The sequence below is a fragment of the Stylophora pistillata genome, chromosome 3 (assembly GCF_964205215.1).
Source record: "Stylophora pistillata chromosome 3, jaStyPist1.2, whole genome shotgun sequence".
Taxonomy (NCBI): Eukaryota; Metazoa; Cnidaria; class Anthozoa; order Scleractinia; family Pocilloporidae; genus Stylophora; species Stylophora pistillata.
Window position 1 is genome coordinate 16618978 of NC_142521.1, and position 18523 is coordinate 16637500.

Below are 18523 nucleotides of genomic sequence, written 5' to 3' on the forward strand. Positions count from 1 at the left end.
TAATTAAATTCTACTTGAAGAAACCTTTGAGGAAAAAAAACATCCGTGACTCTATTTGATCCTTCCCTCCCTCCTTCTTATACCAACGTTCCAAGTAATTTCTGATGGTTTCCATGGGGGTTGCAAATGGTTTCAGGTGGTTTCAGGTGGTTTCAGGTGGTTTCAGGTGGTTTCAGGTGGTTTCAGGTGGTTTCAGGTTGTTTCAGGTGGTTTCAGGTGGTTTCAGGTGATTCCAACTTTTAGTAACTACGGGTCAATTAGACCATCAGAAAACAAGGTAATTTTGGTTTTATCAACTGAGTTTGCTCTGACGAAGGGCTAACGCTCGAAACGTCAGCTTTGAAACTCAGTACGGTGGCCAATTGATATTAATTACGCAGTTGATAAAACCAAAATTACCAAGCTATACTCCTCCACCGACGCAGCACCACAGTTTCTTTGGAACCTAACCCCATTTAATCATCACAAAACAAGGTTGGTCATGATGCTGTTGAGTATCCAAAATACCTCGTCAAAAGTTTTCTGATTATCGTAGGAAGGTTGGGATCAAATGTGATTGTGTTATGCTGGTTGGTTAATGCTTGAGTAGTTAAACTCTGGCTTCAGCCATTACCTCATTAATCAATACTTTTCAATCTTTTTCCTCCCGCTTCGCCTTTGAGGTGCAACTTCGGGCTTAAATTACATAAAAAGCAATTAACTTTGAGAGAAAAAACAGGGGATCAAGATTGGAAAGTCTCCCTTAAGCTTGACCTCGGAAAGAAAGGTCTATCATAATACTTGTTTATTTATTTATTCAGTTGTTGTCCACCTCTTTAGTGCTTGCCTACACTGATGTCGTTCTAACTGAGGCAAATTCTCTACAACGTTACAAGTGACACAAAATTTATTGAACCCAAGAAGTTCCTGTCACGTGCGTGACAGTTTCTTCATTCCACCTTCAATCGTTTGTTATCCTCTTTGGCCTTCTATTCTGGGTTAACGACTTGAGCTAATCAACTACAGGATATCGAATTTAATCCTTTGACTAGAAGCGTGACTCAATGTAACAAATCATCGTCGGCGGAAATTTGACCGACGCTCCAGGAAGTATCATTTAAGGGAGTTCGACAAGCGAAAAAATAACAAACTCTCTTCGTTTCATGAGCATCCCGGGATCAGTTTCCAAGAGGGCTGGAAACTTTCATCGCTAAGGTGGCTCTTAAACTTACCTGCAGTATGCAAGGAGTCCCTACTACTGGCCCTGATGTAACAAACGAGACAAGAATTGCATCCCAAGTTATTGCCGCAAGTTTCTCTGCACTCTTCTACTGGCTAATGTTCTTCCTTGGAATCCTTGGCATTTTCTACAAGCCATGCGCCAAGCTGTCTTCGTCTAGAGGTACTTTATTCGTATTTTTTGTAGGAGCACTTGTAATCGTTGTAAATTTATTTCAAAGTGCAACTAATACTGAAAATGACCTGAAGGTCAGACAATACTATCGGCTTTCCACGGTTCCTCTGATTGGGATACTTTTCACTCTCATCGGTGTTAAAATGTTTTTTCGACTACCAGACGAAGTTCATGGGACTCTGCGTCGATCAAGCGATCAAGCCGTAACTCTGGGTCGACACCAGCCTTCCATGGGTTTGGTAGTTTCTTTCTTAACGGTTCCTCTGATTGTCATCGAATTCGTGTTGCTATGTGCAACTTTGAGTTCCAAGAACACAGACAACGGTACGGGAAATTTAACAGAAAAACTATGGCGCCTAGCTAGCATAGATAAGCTTATTTTCCTTATTCAGAGGGTTACTCAAGCAGGTGCGTATCTATATCTGCGGAACACTATCATACGCCAAGGACGCAAAGAGAATGTTACGTTTTATTTTAGGTTGCTGTCCTTCTTTAACTTCATCCAGTGGATAGATACTCAGGTAAACGTAGAAAATGACAGAGACTTAAGTGGAATCAAGAACAACCTGGGAGATTATTCTAATATATTTATGATTCTCTACGAAGCACTAGCCATAGATTATCGTCTAATGTGTGCGTTGCTATTTCTTGAACATTGGGTCGAGATTCAAAATCAAGGCAGAAGGAACAATTCCACAAATCAACCACAAGATAACCTGAGTGATTCTAGGGTTCGAAATCAACGAGACCTAAACGGTTCCATCGAAGCTAGCCTTGGAAGCGCGAATGATTCCACTTATCAAGAACAAGATAATTTAAGCAGGTCCGAAGTTCAGGATCGAAGCGATCGGAGCGGTAATTCAGAATATGCTCAAATTCAAGTTACAGATCCTCGCAACCAAATAAGGAGAGTCATTGGATATGCGCTTGGTTGTTTATGCTTGATCGCCCCTGTACTCTGTGGTCTTCAGTTTGTGGAGACATTCAAAATTGGATCGTGGGTAACTATATTTGTCATTCTCGTCAACGTCTTTATTGTAATCTGTGGAGCAAGTCTTCTTCACTACAACTATTTGGATGACAATAGACAAGTGGAATCAGATGGAGTTAAAATAATGGTAAGAATAAAAATTTCTATTGGTGAACTAACAGGATAAGTGAATTTATCATGTGACCCTGACAGCCTCACTAGCGTAATCCCATAGAAAAACATAGGGAAAGCTGACGTAAATAGAGCAGGAAGGGTCGAAGTCAGCAGGTCCGGAAAAAGCCGTCCAGCCTTATACCCACACGGTTTTTTGCAAAAACGTAAACGAAAACAAAAAAAAAGACTAAAACAAAGTCGCGCGTTCTGGTGAATTTTGAGGTTCTTCTGACTAAAATGTGAGAAAAAAACAAACAAACAAAGGAAATTTTTTCTACAGCATGTTTTTTTTTTTTTTTAATTGTGATTGTTTCACGTGCGCCCGGTTAGGTTAAAGCAAGATTTTCGAAGTGGTCCTAAGGTAAAATACTTCTCTTGTCCAGTTGCTAGTCTTCGTTCGTAAACAAGATGGCACCGAGTACGGAATCGCGTACGTTTAGCGGTTTCAAGCAAGGTTTTCCAAGTAAGTAAGCTCTGTTCCAAAAAAATAAAAAAGAAAAGCCAGGGGTTCCGCATTACCATCAGTCATCCCAAGACACAGTTTTATGCTTCATAGTTAATATCCCCTCTCTTTTTCACAGGTTTGTCTTTTGGGTGCAGTTGGTTTCAGTTGCTGGATGGCGGAGGCCGCTATCTTTTTCTTTTGGGCTTCTCCTGAATCAAAAGTCCAAGACCAGAAAAATTCGCTTCTTTGGGAAGCCTTAAAATATTTCGCGCGCAGTTTAACGACAGCATTCCTTATTTTCTTATTTACGAATATAAACGCCCACACTTTTTCCTATCAGACGAGCTACAGAAATCACTTTCTTGTACCTGCTGTGATGTTGGGAGTGTTCTCTATGTTCGGCGAGGGCTTGATTGATCAGAAAGCTGGACCCCTAGATCGACTTCTAAGGTTCGTAGTGGCCACCATGTTTTGAACTACAGCTTCAATTTCGAGACAGCACAACACAAAAAAAAACCGTATTGCATTCTGTTACCAAACACGAGAGTAATAAACCAGGTTTGGGATTGGGGTGCATGCTTAAGGCGTACAACACAGTGTTTGGTTATCAACGATGTTAATTCATAAGTTTAACTCTAGGTGAACGTATTTCTTTCTTAGGAGTACAATCGAGAATGACAGCCTGAGAACTCTGATTGAGGCAGGTCCGCCACTGTACCTTGGATTCCTCATCCACGTGTTTCTCTATTTCATAATCATAGAAGCAGATCCAGATAACAGGAATCGCGTAGCAAGAGAGGAAACAAGAGAGCGACCACCTCTCTTGACCAGCTCATCCGACCCTGTCGCCTACGATAATCCTGAATGCGTTTAGTGATATGACCTTAAAAGCATTCGTCTTACGACCATCCCGGTCGTCAAAAATAAGCGTTCATTAAATAAGCGGTCATCTCGGTTTATGGAGCACGAGCAACATAAAGTTTTTCTTGTAACGCTTAGTGATATGACCTTAAAAGCATCCGTCTTACGACCATCCCGGTCGTCAAAAATAAGCGGTCATTAAATAAGCGGTCATCTCGGATTATGGAGCATGAGCAACATAAAGTTTTTTTTGCAACGATTTTTTTCATTGTATCTTTCTTGGGAGATTGAGGATATGATTTTAAATGGACAGTGGAATAGACCACTTTCATAAATGGCTGCCGTATAAATATTCTTTTGTTTAAATTTAAATTAGCCTTACTGGCCTCGCTTGAGATAATGTATTCTTTTGAATTGTGTACTGGAGAACGAGGCCAGTAGGCCTAATTTAAATTTAAACCAAAAAATATTAATCCGGCAGCCATTTATGAAAGTGGTCTATAGGTAATACTCGATTGGGCATGGAGATCGAACAAGGTCTATTGCTGGAGTTTTTGAAGTAGCAAGAGATCCTCGCAGTTACGTTTCTTTTTAGTCATCACAAAAAAGCGGCTTATGTAGGTATACTTATCACTTAAGACACTGGTAAAGTAAATTCATGCATGACATGTATATATCTCATGTATTACATATTTCAAGTATTATCTCAGATGAGAGAGTAAGAGCTATTTTATCATCGTGATAGCATCCTGCTGAATATTTTTTTGCTTGATTAACGGTAAACGTTTGAATGTTCGTCTGTGTTTCTGATACCGCTTGGGGGATGCTCCCCTTTCAGTACTGCTTTGTTGTGCCTTCAGAAAAATGTCCCCGTCATTGGTTTTTCAGAACTCTCCCTACGATATCATCCCTGAATTAAACGAGTAAACGAGATATAAGGAAATGATCATCAATTGGAGAAGCTCAATGATTGTTAAACAAATCAGTTCTTCTTAGCAACTTTTTTCGAAATGAATAAAAAACAGTAAAGAGAATCAGTGCATACTGATGTAAGGAGGTAAAGGGTGAATCGTGACTGATTTATAAATGGAATGCGACGTAACCATATAAAAGTTATGTTCTAGTTTGTGTGGAATATATTTCGTGGGAATGGAGCTGCGTGAAGCCACTATTGTTACCTCTCAAAAAGTTATAAATAAAGTTGTGGGTTATAATTTATATATATAATATAATTTAGCAATTTATATAGCGCATATTTACATGTGCTGATCAATAGCGCATTACATGTTGTTGTTACGGTTGAGATCGGACGTCAGTATTTTATCAGGCGCCTCTGGCAGCCGCTTCAGCCCATGTAACGGTCTCACCTTCCCGCCCATCCCACCCCAGGGGAGGACATTCATCACACAGTAATCTCGTGCGTGGGAAATTAACGCCTCGTATACCTAACCCTGCAAGAGACGGGACCTACGGCTTTACGTCTTATCCGAGAAGACGACCCAGAGTCCAGAGCACTGACCGCTGGACCACTCACGGGTTGCAGACAACGTGTGAGTATTACGCTTGTAATAATTTCCAGAGATAACAAGTAATTAAGGAAAGACATTCTGAAAAAGAGAACAAAAAAAAAAGGAAAAGAAAAGAAAGATAGTTAACGCAGATCAGAGTAAGTTTTCGTCCGTATATTTGATGCTACTTTGAAAAAGATTTCCAAATTTTTCTTTATCTAGCATGCCATTATTTATTAGCGACGATCAACACAGAGATGCAAACGTTTAAAGGAAAATTACTCTAAAAACTAGGCATTTTTTAACTAGGTCTATGACTAAAAATTAAATTATTCTATGTATTATACATTATTTAGTTATAATCTTAAACAAAATAGTTATCTTAGATATGTCTTCTTTATTTAGATTTTATATTTATATAGATATATGCCTGTATGTAAAATGTTTCAGTATGTATATGTATATTGCATAGTATTAAATTTTTATATCTGGGGTATAGTTTACAATGAGGATTAAGTTCCTCCCTTCTATAACCCTTTTTTAATAATAATATGTTATATGTTATTATTTAAATAAAGTTGTTATATAATTAAAAACAAAATCCAAGAAATCCATATAGCAAGCAGTGGTTTCCAAAAGCAGTTAAAATGTCCAAATATGGATAAACATAGTTATGTTGAATGCAACTTGACTAATTTTTTCTAAATTTAACTTCTTCCAAAAGATGGAAAACGATGATTGATCCTTACTGGACTCAGTAATTTTCTGTATTCATTTTGCATCCACCCTTATAAAATATAAAGGACTGGTTACGAAATTTTTCTTGACGAAAAGGTTTTCGGCTAGTCTTTTTTTTCAACTTCCCTCCCCGAATCCTGATGTCATACAAGACATGCCGACAAAGAAATGCAAAATTCTACAAAAACTCGAAAGCTACGAAAATAATCATGCGACGACGTCCAGTAATTCGCGAATAATTGGCAAATATTTGAATTCGCTCTAGAGCGACCCGGGCCTAAGGAAATCAGATCCGATTCACGACGTGTCAGTACTGATAAAAGTACAAAAGATTTAAAGGGGCTCTTCGAAATTTAAGATTACAGGAGCGATCCGGGCCGGTATTGCGATCATTCGAAAAATAGAACTGAGTCAAATGGTTTTCCGAATTGTCAGAATTGGTCAAGAATTCACAAACTTTACTTCAAGAATACTTGTGAAAATGCGACCAAAAAGGACCTTGAATCGACAGCATTCGCATCCTAAGTTATCATCGCAAGTTGTGCTACGGCTTTCTATTTGGTTAAGTTAGCCCAAGGGAGAGTGCGCTGGACTGTTGTGCGGGAGGTCGAGGGTTCGAGCCCCGGCCGGACCAACACTCAAGGTCTTAAAATAATTGAGAAGAATTTGCTGCCTTTCTATAACATCAAGAAATGGTTAGATATTCTAGTCTTCTCGGATAGGGACGAATAAATGGAGGTCTCGTCTCCTGCAGGGTTGGGGTAGGAGACGTTAATTTCCCACGCACGAGATTACTGTGTGATGGATGTCCTCCCCTGGGGTGGGATGGGTGGGAAGGTGAGATCGATATGGACTGAAGCGGCTGCCAGAGGCGCCTGAGAAAATGCCGACGTCTGTTCTCACTTTAACAACATCTCATTGTAACAAACCTATAATTCAGTTCTCTGCAAAAGGTTTGAATAAACATCATATCATATTAGTATCATATTAAGTTCTTCTTAAGCATTCATGGTGTTTGCTTCCAGTCCTTTGTTAGAATTTCGTCTTCGCAAGGAGCACTTTTGGTTTTTTTTTTTTAAGAGGCACAAATTACCTATCTAGATGTAATCACGACCGTGAACGACCTCTTGGTAAAGTTGAACTTTCAGCTTTTCACGGTACGTCTTATTGGAATGATTTACATGATCTTTGGCGCTCGACTTTTCTTTGAAATGCCAAAGAGAGCTCAAGGAGAAGCCAACCGGCTGGGGAATAAAAAAATGACTCTTGGTAAACAACAGCCTCCCACGGGTTTTGTAGTTTCCTTATTAACCCTTCCTCTGGTCATCATCGAGATTATGCTTCTCTTCGCTTCGATGAATCACAATATCACAGAGGAGCCACAGAGAAGCTTAGAAGACAAAGAGTGGCACTATGTTAACGCGGACAAGGCCGTTTTCTTTTTTCCAAAGATTTTCCAAGATGGTACGTATCTTATCAGTGGAACACTATCATTTCCCGTAGTAAAGAGGAGAATGTTCGGTTTTATTTTAGATTACTGTCTTTTTTCAAGTTCACCAAGTAGATAGACTCGCGATTAAATACAGACGACGACGTAGCTTTGAAAGGATTCAGTGCAGAATATGACGGCTGGTTTAATGTACTCACAATCCTCTAAACAGCACTGATAATAGATTATCTCTTAAAGTGTTAATTACTATTCCTTGAACATTCCGTTGAAGTTCAAAATCACATCGCAGACCCGGTTTATGGGAATGATTATGGCGCCGGTAATCAAGAAATGTCGCCTTGCAGTGAAATCAAAAGAGTTTACGGATTTGCTCTTGGCAGTTTCTGCCTCATAGTCCCTCTAGTCTGTGCTTTATATTTTGCGCCTGAATTAAATCTACCAGCATGGGTCAATATACCTGCTATTATTGTCAACATAGTAATTGTTGTTTGTAGAATCTGTCTCCTCTGGTACAACGACTTGAGGGCCGATCCCAATCAATACAAAGAATCGTAAGTTGCTAAGATAGCGGTAAGTCTCTCAAAATTTATATGACAACCTAAAAAATCAATTTTTAATGAATATAGAAGGATAGCAACCTAAAAAACAAACGTAACATTCTCTTTGCGTCGTTGGCGTATGATAGTGTTCCGCAGATATAGATACGCACCTGCTTGAGTAACCTTCTGAACAAGGAAAATAAGCTTATCTGTGTTAGTGAAGAGCTCTTGTATTTCTGTCAAACTTCTCCTACCCTTGTCTGTTTTCTTGGAACTCAAAGTTGCACATAGCAACACGATCTCGATGACCATCGGAGGACTGAACTGTTAATAACGGAACTACCAAACCCATGGAAGGCTTATGTCGACCCAGAGTCCCTTGATCGTCGTCTGGTACATGAAAAAAGATGTTAACACCGATAGGGGTAAAAATTATCTCAATCAGAGGGACCTTGGAAAGCCGGTTGTATTATCTGATCTACAGGTCATTTGCAATTTGCAATGCAGTTATGACGATTACAAGTGCTCCGCCAAGGATTCCAAGGAAGTACAATAGCCAGCAGAAGAGTGCAGAGAAAGTTAGGATGCAATTTTTGTCTTGTTTACTACATCAGGGTCAGTGATACCATGAATTTTGTCTTCACCGAGGACTCCTTGCACACTAAAGGTATTAAGTTTTAGTACTTTTGGAAAGTGAATCCCGAGAGGTTCATGAAACGAAGGAAGTTAGTTCTTTTTCGTTCGTTAGTTTTTCGTCGTACGACGTACTCTTTTAAATGATACTTTCGGGGAACTCGGTCGAATTTCTGTCTAAGAATTTGTTACCTTGAGTTCCGCTTCTGGTCAACGGATTAAATTCAGTATCATGTAGTTGATTATCTCTAGCTTTTAGACAAGAAAGAAGAAGGCTAAAAAGGATGACAAACGATTAAAGTTGGAATTAAAAATCTATCACGAGTACCTACCTGGGTCTGAACATTGATTAAAAGCCTGCTCAAATATTGTTCTTACGCAGGTGGTGTGCGGCCGACGACCGCGGTGCATTATTTTCATACATTTCCGACATGGCGGTCCTACGATGTGGTTGAGGCGTTTGGAAGAAAGAAGTTCAAATCTATTTTTTCCTACTGCCACGCCACGCAAACAAGAAAAATCTGGGAATCGAAAGATAAACTCTTCCTCAATAACTTGAAGCTACTGATTTCTGGATTTACAATTCATATTTTCGTATTTTGTAGTGAGAATGAGGGAACCCATTTTCGAGGGTGCAAATCCCTGTAAATCGTGCCTCATTCTTTTACATTTTTTTCACCATTCCTTGCTTGCACTTGAAAAAAAGGTACATCTATTTATTCTCCTTGGATAGAACGAATCATTGAGCAGATCGTAAATCAGCGCACCTATCACTTTTTCTCCAAGAACTGCGTTTGAAGTTGACGCTTTTTCGCTTTGCGAAGTTATGTGCTGTGATGTTGTTTGCTCACGCAAAGTCCGATTCCGATCACATAGCCTTAATTCTCGACTTTATGTGGGGAGCAATGTATAAAAGAACGCATTTTGGCAGTACTGGGAATAACCGAGGTAAGACAGCCCCCCAAAAAACTCAAACAAACCAGCGGAAAGCAACGTCGAAAAAAGATCACGAGCCCGAAAGAGTTTGATTCAGAGCAAGCTCCTCTTCTAGTAGTACCATGCGACCCGAGGAATGGTCAAGAGAAGAAACGTAAGCATTGGTAGATCGAGACCCACTAAATTACCTGGGATACAACTAAAACCCAAAGGCTGGTAGACTTTATTTACTTAACAATCAATAAATCACCAAATATCAAGTTCTCATTCAAAGAAATGGGGTCACTGGAAAACTAAAACGTTTGGTAATCAAAGAAAAATTCGGCAATTTTTTCTATTTAAGTCTTACTTATTCCTGCGCTGTATTAGACATGCTTGTCGCTCCACTTAATTATATCCGTGATACGCTAAATCTGAATTATCACCGCCATTGCATAAATCGTAGAAAATGGATATAGCAGGTATGTTAATTTTTATACCTCTACTTGGTAATTTGATGAACGGAGTCTACAATTGTCTTCTTGCGCATACTTATGCATCGATACAGTAATTTAAGTGTTTTAGTTCTTCCATTATGAATTAATGAACAATATACCCATATAACAAGAACCTGTGCGAGCCTAATCGCGTTTAACGATCTCTGCTTGCATAATAACAAAATGCAAAACCATATGAATCAGAAATCCAAGTTACATCGGTGGACCAGCTGTAAACACTAGATCTAGACTTGCATCCTCGATTTCATCACTGTTGTAAAGAAAAATAAACTTTGTTTACGCCTCATTAAAGTTGTGACACACTTTTTAATCATTGATCTATCCTTGAGAAACAAAGGAAATACAATTCTCAGGCGCGGAGTCAGGATGGAACTGGTGGTGATATACTGAGAAATTAGTAAATCTGAGAAATTAGAAATTAGTATTAGTAAAAAGACAAGGCTTTAAATGCAATCTACTTGAAAATTGCTGTACAGAATAAAGGAACGCAAACAATGTCAACCGAGGTTCAACGTGGCACTGCCCCAACACAATGATATTGCAACATGCAATAGGGATCTACCTACTCATACATGGTTGATTATAGTTAGATAAATACGAAGTTACAAACCTGAGTCTGGTATCCACCGGCCCCACATACTGATCAATTAAACTCTCTGCAAAAACTCCAAATATCACTAATATCATAGCAGGCACCAAAAAGTGATTCCTAATCACCTCCGAATTTCTACGTGCAAAGGATTTCACTTCTACCTTCAAGAAAAGACCCATCAGAAACGCGGTAGAGAGGCCACGTGCATAATACTTTGTGGCAACCCAAGCAAAGTATCGGGAGACGTCGCTTCCAATTTTGCCATTTCCGATAGCTGTCCATTAACCACAAATTGGGGCTTTGGTTATCCAACAGGTGAGTCCCACAGCTCCCAAGAAACATACCTGTAACAGATGGGAAAATATGAACTTGAGTTCAAAATCTCTGTGTTGTTTCTGTGGCTGCCGCCTCCGCTAGGAAGCGAGGCCATATATGTCGTCGAGATAAGTAAGAGAGTGAGTGTAACGATAGAATTCCGATCTTGACCCAATTTTGACCCAATGTTTCCCGGTGCTACTTATCAGACCAGAAGCTTATGACCTAGAAGCGTCTAAATTCCCATATGATGTATAAAAACAAGCTGGGGTTTATTAGCTGGCCAGTCAGAAGCAAGGATGCAATTTTTGCCCAAAAATGGAATTATAGCGGGTTCAAGCAGTGTTTTTCTTCTATAAAAAACTCACAACTGATTACAGAGAGGCTTTGCCCGTTATCTTAAAAAGAAAAAAGGCAGGATGAGAGAGCATTTTACCGTTTGAATCAACAAGATATGTAGATCCCAATATAGTGTTCTCAGTTCTTGCCGTGACGATGATCTCAAAATAATTCCACAATGGCATCCACCGACGCATAATTTAAATCAAAACTTTTCCTTGCAGAAATAACTCAGCAGATGTGATATGCACATCATGGAAGCTTTGAGGAAATTTCCTTTAAAAAGAGAGCATCTTAACGTTCAACTCAGTGACTTATGCCGAAGATAACCGCTAATTTACGAAGCCAGTAAGGTGCCAAATACAATACCTTGAATTATTCAACATAATAATGGAACGGAGGATTGGCGGAATGGCAGAGTATATTGAGACGCGCAATGACAGAAATACCTACAAACGCCGAATGTCTTTTTGTATGAAACAAAAGTCTCAATAAATGGAATTTCAATAAAATAGGATATTAATTCAGTTATGATAAACAGGCGAAAGAAGCATAAGTAATTATTGTTGTCGCCCAGAGGATAGGGGAACCATGAGGCTTTCGAGCTAGCCTCTTTAAACTAAAATTATATTACAATTGTTATTGTTATTATTATTGTTAATATTGTCATTTTTTCCATTACATCATTGTTTGGATGTCAATTTACCAATGTCTTTTAAAATTGTTTTCTCTTGTGAAACAGGTTACTAATAAATGTATGGGATGCCGGACAGGTTTTCCGTTTTGCATGTGAGACAAATATTCTGCAACACATCCTTCTTGTGTCATTATACAACCTCTTGTCCTTATCAATGCTATAAAAAGTGTGCAATATGGGTAGCCACATGCAGTCTTTGACGGCTAATTTTCACCCTTTGGGACATAAATATAATGGCGGGCCTATGTAAATCTCTGAAAAGACAGTCACGGAAGTATTCTCAAATTTATTTTTGGTTTTCACGTAACGTCATCAAAATTAAAAAGCAAGGAATTAGCAATCCTTTTGAGATTTTAATTAAGTTAGTTACAAGAATAGCTGAAGTCTTATCTTTTACACAAATATCCAGTTTTATAGGGTTTTTCGTCTTGTGACAAGGCAAGGTTGAAGCTCTAAGCTTTTGCGTGACACGATATTATATGCCGTAGTTGAGTTTCTCGAGTGGGAGCAAGAGAGCTACAACAACATCGTATCGAGTGGAAAACTACCGGAGACTTTATGTTTTGTTTGTTTTGTTTGTATTATAGATTTGTACACAGTACAGGTGAGAGAACAATAGGACACGTAATCCCAGCCCCTACTAGTTTCACCCACCTAAACCAACCCCAACCCACTGTTTTAGCAGGGGTTGCCTGAGTTGAGTTGGTAGTGATGGTTTGGTTTGGTCCTTCGGACGAGGATGGTGGCGGCGCAGGCGCGGATTGCTTTGAAGGGTGGTCAACTGTAGTTGTGGTTGGCGTATTGGCAGATAATTGTTTCATCCAGGAGCATGGGATTAGGGCCTCTGGGGGTGGGGGTGCGGCTGGACGCAGGTGGCACCGGTTTCTTCTTGTTAACCCTGTGGGGGTCTTAATAATGTAAGACCGGGGAGCTGGTATTGTAGTGACAAGCCCATAAAGCCAAGGGCCTGACTTGTGGTGTGGTGCTGGTTTGGCATAGATAAAGTCGCCGATTCCAAATGGAGGTAGATTGCTGTTCGCCGTCGTATCATAGTGTTGTTTGGCCTTTGCACGTTTTGCTGCATTGGCGTCCTGGGCAGATGCTGCGGTGTTGTAATTTGGCAGTAAGAGGACTTGGGAGTAGTCCACGCAGGCGTCGCCCCATGCTTCTTTGGGCTGGGCTCATGTGTCCTGCCTGGGGGGTGTTGCGATAGATGAGGAGGGCTTCTTGTAGATATCGGGGTCCTAACTTCTTAAGAATCCGCTTCACTATCTTGACGGCGGCTTCCGCTTTGCCGTTTCCTTTTGGCCAATAGAGGGAGCTGGTAATGTGTTGAACTTAGTATTTTCCACAAAGTGCTTCGAACTCAGTTGCAATGAATTGAGGTCCATTGTCGGTTAACATTGTTTCAGGGGCTCCATGACGAGCGAAGTGGGCCTCTGTTTTGGTTACAATGGCGTTGGCCAGAGTGTTTTCGACCTCGTCGACCTCGTCGACCTCGATAAAGTCGGAGTGGTGATCTGTAGTAATAAGGTAGGTGTGCGACTCAAACATGCAGAGGTCTTGGCTTACGAATATCCAGGGATACTGTGGGATGGGGTGGCTAGCTCTTCATGGCCGTCTTTCGAATTCTGTGTTTGAAATTGGGCACATGTCCCTCACGATTGGCAAGCATTCCGTATATTGCTCCGCATGCCAGGCCAAAATATGATATCTTGACTTATCGTATGATTGACTCTGGGCCAAAGTGTGCAACATGTGCCTTCTGAAGCATATAGTTCCTTTTAGCCAACGGGATGACTACTTGCTTTCCTTTATAGATGATCCCATCATGGGTGGCGAGTTCATCTCGGTAGGACCAAAATGGATGGAGGCTTTGGGGAAGGTTAGACTTCTGTGTGGGGCAGCCTTGGATTATGCTATTGTTTAGGGCGGACATAGTAGGATGACTTGCTGAGGAGATTTTGATATTATCAAGGGTTTGGGAGGTGATTCGTGGGTCTTCCACGTGGTTGTCAATATCAGCTCTGAAGACCTCGAAGTTGGTTTGCTTGGAGTCATTGGTGGTGGGAAGTGCGGCTCTGGAGAGTGTATCAGCTATGAGGAGTGATATGCCTTTCTTGTATGTTACTTTAATGTTGAACCGTTCGAGGCGCATCATCATTTTCTGCAGTCGGCGAGGAGCTGCATAAAATTTTTTTCGAGAGGCTGGTGGTCTGTGTGGACATTGACTTGTCGACCGTATATCCAAAGGTCCCATTTATCACGTGCGGACACTATAGCGAGGCATTATTTCTCAATATGGGCCCATAGTTCTTCGTTTGGGCGCATTTTGCAGGAGGTGTAGGCAACTGGCTGAAGACTGCCAGAGTCATCTGGTTGTAGGAGGGCAGCTCCTAGGCTACCTTGGGATGCATCTACTTGAAGGGTGATGGGTCTTGTGTGGTCAAAGTAGGCTAAGCATGACACACTCGTGATGAGTTGTTTTGCCGCGAGGAAAGCTGACTAATGAGTTTCAGACCAGATGAATTCACTGTGTTTCTTTGTAAGATCAAGGAGAGGTTTAATTGTCAGTGAGAGGTGTGGACAGAATGTGTTTAGGTAGTTAGCCATGCCTCAGAATCTCATCATTCCCTGCTTGTCGACTAGGGCGGGCATGTCGTTTATGGCCTTTAGCTTGTTGGGATCTAGTGCCACTCCATTCTCAGAGATCACATGGCCTAAGAAGGTTATCTTGGGTAGCTTGAATTGGATCTTCTATGGGTTAAATTTGAGGTTTCTTTCTTGAGCACGTTTCATTAGCGCAAAGACATTCAAGTCATATTGTTTGTTTGCTTCTTCTCTGGTCTCGCCTTGGCCTACAACAAGAATATCGTCTGCTATGCAGTAGACATCTTGCAGACCCTCGAGAGCCTCATGCATTCGCAGCTGGAATTCCTCTGGGGCACTGCTGATCCCGTAGGGGAGGCGCAGCCAGCAGTACCTGCCCCAGGGTGTGTGCATGGGGGTGAGTAGGCGGGATTCTTCGGCGAGTGCTATTTGAGTGAAACCATCCAGTGCGTCAAAGATGGAAAAGGTCTTGTATTTCTGGCCTTATAGTCGGGGGAGTATTTCCTGAAAGGTGGGGATCTGGTAGCGCGGAATAACAATGGCCTTTTTCAGTGTTTGGCTGGGATCCAGGCAGAGTCGCACTTTGGTATTACCATCAGGAAGAACTTTCTCCCGGATTGTTATGTTGCTGCCCAGTTGGTGGGTTCATCGGCCTTCTGTAGTTTTCCACAGTTCACCATGTCATCCAGCTTTGCTTTTACTTTCTCAAGTTTAGAAACTGGTATTCTGTGGACCCCTGAATGACATGGGGTAACAGAGGGGCCCGGGGTCAGGTGGACTGGTTGGCCCACAGTTCCCAGACCTTCGAAGTTGTCCTGGTATGTTGATGACAGGTCTTCTTTTCTGAGGAAGCCTGGTTACAAGTCTGCGAGGAGAAATGGCTGTTGAGGTCTCAGCTGAGCTCAAGTGGCCAAATGGACATGGTTTTGGTTAGGTTTGGTGGGAGTTGTTTTAGAGGAGAATACCTTGTCGCGGTGGAATTTTATCAGACCAAGACGTTCACTGTTCCTGCCGCTGATCAATGCTGGTTTTCCAGGGATGTCCTTGGAATCCATTATTTGAAATTCCAAGCTTTCAAAGTGGGATACTCCCTCACAGGCCAAGCTAGACCTTGCCAAGTGGGTAAATGGGTTTTCCAGAATAAGGAAATATCTTCGCATGAGAGGGTTGCAATGGAGCACTTTCTGACATTTTCCTGTACAGATGACGGAAGTGTATTGCATGTGGCTGCTGAACCATTTGCATTAACACTTTTATGGCCTTTTTGGGACTGATGGAGACAGGGAGCCAGATAAAGTATTTATCGTCCGTTGTGGAGTAGTTGGCATGTTGATGGGCAAACACCGAGAAAGAGTGGATAACGTAGTCGTCATCATCAGACGAGTAGGATGCGGGTGTGTCCATTGTGAGCTGGTGGACATAGTTTCCATGTTTTGTGGGTAGACGCCTGTGGGGTTTTGTATGCGTCTTCTCAAAATATGCTTTAAACTTGTCTTTAGAAGATCTGCACACTTCCGCAAGGTGGTTTTCAGTCATGTAGCAATTGGTGCAGTAGGTGCCTGGCTTAGAGGCTGGGTAATCCTTGCGGGGGTGTCTGGCACCTCCATACCATCCACATTTTACTTCTGGTGGGGGGGGGGGGTTGTTAGTCAATCGATTAACCTGTTCTTCAACTTTAGGAGTGGCCGAGTGGATGATGGTTATGTTGCTGTTGTGTGCTGTCTCCCTGGATTTTACTCAAGCGAGTTGTTCTTCAAACGTGTAAAGTGTTTTACCATCTTCCTTGTAGTGGCGAAGGGGGAGTTCTCTGAGATCCTTGTTGTAAACACCAGTGCATAAGCGGTCACGCATGAATTCCTGTAATGGGTTAGTCATTTCCGCATTTCTGGTCTTTTTGGCTGTACCTCTGGTCCGGGTCGCAAAGTCTGTGACTGATTCGGATGGTTTTTGTGTGCAATTGAAGAAAGCGAGTCTCTGAGGCATTACATCGTCTTGTCCAACATAATGATCTTTAAGGCGCTGTTAATACACCCAAGCTTGGTCTTTCTCGTCGTCGGTGAATTTTTCAATGACCGTAGTGTCAAAAATATTTAACACGTCGTCTGGAAGAGCGAGGTAAAATGCAGCAATTTCGCATTGTGATTTGTTTTTAACCCTGTGGTCTGAGGACGTTGGACTTTTGCTTTCATATCGCCAGGATCGTTGAAGCAAGCATCAAGCGTTGAATTTTCTATGCCAGATTCATACGCTTGTGGCTTTGTCATCAGTGAGAGTTAATTTCGGAGGCTTGCTGTTGGCCATGTGTTTCGTGTTCGATGAGTGCGAGTGTGCTTTTGAGTAACTGAATGGAGTTGCGGTTCGCCGGTTTTCCTAGGTTGCGTTGGCAGTCTGAGGTTTGTTTGTTTGTTTGTTTGGATTTTTTTATGATCCCACTCCTAACACCAAGTTAAGTTTCTCGAGCGGGAGCAAGAGAGCTACAACAACATCGTATCGAGTGGAAAACTACTGGAGACTTTATTTCCCTGAATATGATGCATAGCGCACCGTAACACTGTCACGTAGGTTAAAAAAAGTGACTTATCCGCTGAGATTTCGCAATCTGAACACTTCTCGTATGAGAATAAGTATTCATATAGATTTTTATGAACCCTAAGAAGACGACTACTAGCTTTTTTTTATGGCAAAGCTCGGTGACATATGTTTTTGTCGGCTTCCACCCCTCAAAACCTTATAAATTTGAATAAAACATGTATTCAAATATGTCCCGCACGAAACATCGCACAGACCTGAATCTTTGCAATAATCTTTGAATGTTCATCTTCCTTTACTCTTCTATTCTTGACTTAATTTGTTGAATGGCTTAATTTGATGAATGTGTGACAGTCAAAACCGGCAATTAAATAAGCAGACTATAGTGTACACAGTGATTGAAAGATTTCGTCTTTCAAACATTGTGCTTATCCGGCCTGCCTTCATGCCATTTAAGATAAGAAACTTGTAGACTCACAGTTCATACTCTAAGGCCTAAGTTAGCACAATGATTACTCTTTAAGTTACACGGTTAATATACAACTGGGACCCTTACCATGATTTGGACCCCAGATGATTCCTGATCCTCTTTCCTTTCTTGATCATACCTAAGATCATTTATTGATAAAAAGACTGCTCCAAATCCAACAATGGTTAAGTTGATCATGATGGCAAAAAATGGACCCATGAAGGCATATCAAGTTTCCCAACGTAATACAACGCTGTGCATAGTGGTGCACAAAGGTTAAATAAGCCAAAACAAAATCCTGCAGCTCTGTACTGTTGTTTTATCGAGGTCAAGTTACTATTAGGTCTGGGCATCACTTCTTCGTTGTTGTCCGCCATTTCGTCCTCTAAGGAATGCTCAAGGAACAGAAGTGAGCATAGAAGGCGGTAATCTATTATCAAAGCCTTATAAAAAACTGTAAGGACTTTAAACCAGTCATTGTAAAATTTGTTAGCGTGACTTAACTCGATATCGGTGTCTTCGTTTACTTGGGAGTCTACCCATTCGATGAAATTAAAAAACGCCAGGATCTTCAAATAAAACTTGGCAATTTCTTTGTACCTTGGACTGATTGTCCTATATCTTAACAGCAAGATATATAAGAATGCTTGGATTACCTTTTGGACAAGAAATGTTGTCTTATCTGCGAGAACAATAGCCCAAGACTCTTGATCGCCATTCTTCTTCGAAGCTGCAGCAAGGAGAAATATCTCGATGATGATCAAAGGGAGGGATATTACTCCAACAACAAGTCCCATTGAGGGTTGCTGTCTTGCTAAGGTAGTTTGT

General features: G+C 41.1%; 1 protein-coding gene and 2 pseudogenes across 7 annotated transcripts in view; 2 read left to right on the forward strand and 1 right to left on the reverse strand.

Annotated features, from left to right (window-relative positions):
• The first annotated feature begins 231 nt into the window (after window positions 1–231).
• LOC148734756 (uncharacterized) lies at window positions 232–5650 on the forward strand. Of its 6 annotated transcripts, XM_088753427.1 has the most exons (5): window positions 237–474; window positions 820–1381; window positions 1556–2511; window positions 3119–3432; window positions 3643–5650. In XM_088753427.1, exons 2-5 carry the CDS (start codon window positions 1219–1221, stop codon window positions 3854–3856), a joined length of 1647 nt encoding a protein of 548 aa, XP_088609553.1. In that variant the 5' UTR covers window positions 237–474; window positions 820–1218; the 3' UTR covers window positions 3857–5650. The 6 variants fall into 6 exon arrangements, with proteins under 6 accessions (XP_088609556.1, XP_088609555.1, XP_088609554.1 ...); XM_088753430.1 differs by lacking the exon at window positions 3643–5650 and adding an exon at window positions 2921–3000 and having other exon boundaries at window positions 232–474; window positions 820–2511; window positions 3323–3404; XM_088753429.1 differs by lacking the exon at window positions 3643–5650 and adding an exon at window positions 2921–3000 and having other exon boundaries at window positions 232–474; window positions 820–2511; window positions 3119–3258.
• A 648-nt stretch (window positions 5651–6298) lies between these two features.
• On the forward strand, window positions 6299–8686 carry LOC148734757 (uncharacterized; annotated as a pseudogene).
• A 1155-nt stretch (window positions 8687–9841) lies between these two features.
• The window catches only part of LOC111326871 (uncharacterized), a 9139-nt pseudogene continuing 457 nt past the window's right edge, over window positions 9842–18523 (reverse strand). The window contains exons 1-3 of the transcript XR_015998767.1: window positions 17783–18523; window positions 10755–11080; window positions 9842–10394 (exon numbers count right to left, since the gene is read on the reverse strand). The exon at window positions 17783–18523 is cut by the window's right edge and continues 457 nt beyond it. The product of XR_015998767.1 is annotated as an uncharacterized LOC111326871 (transcript). The remainder of the gene's footprint in view (window positions 10395–10754; window positions 11081–17782) is intronic.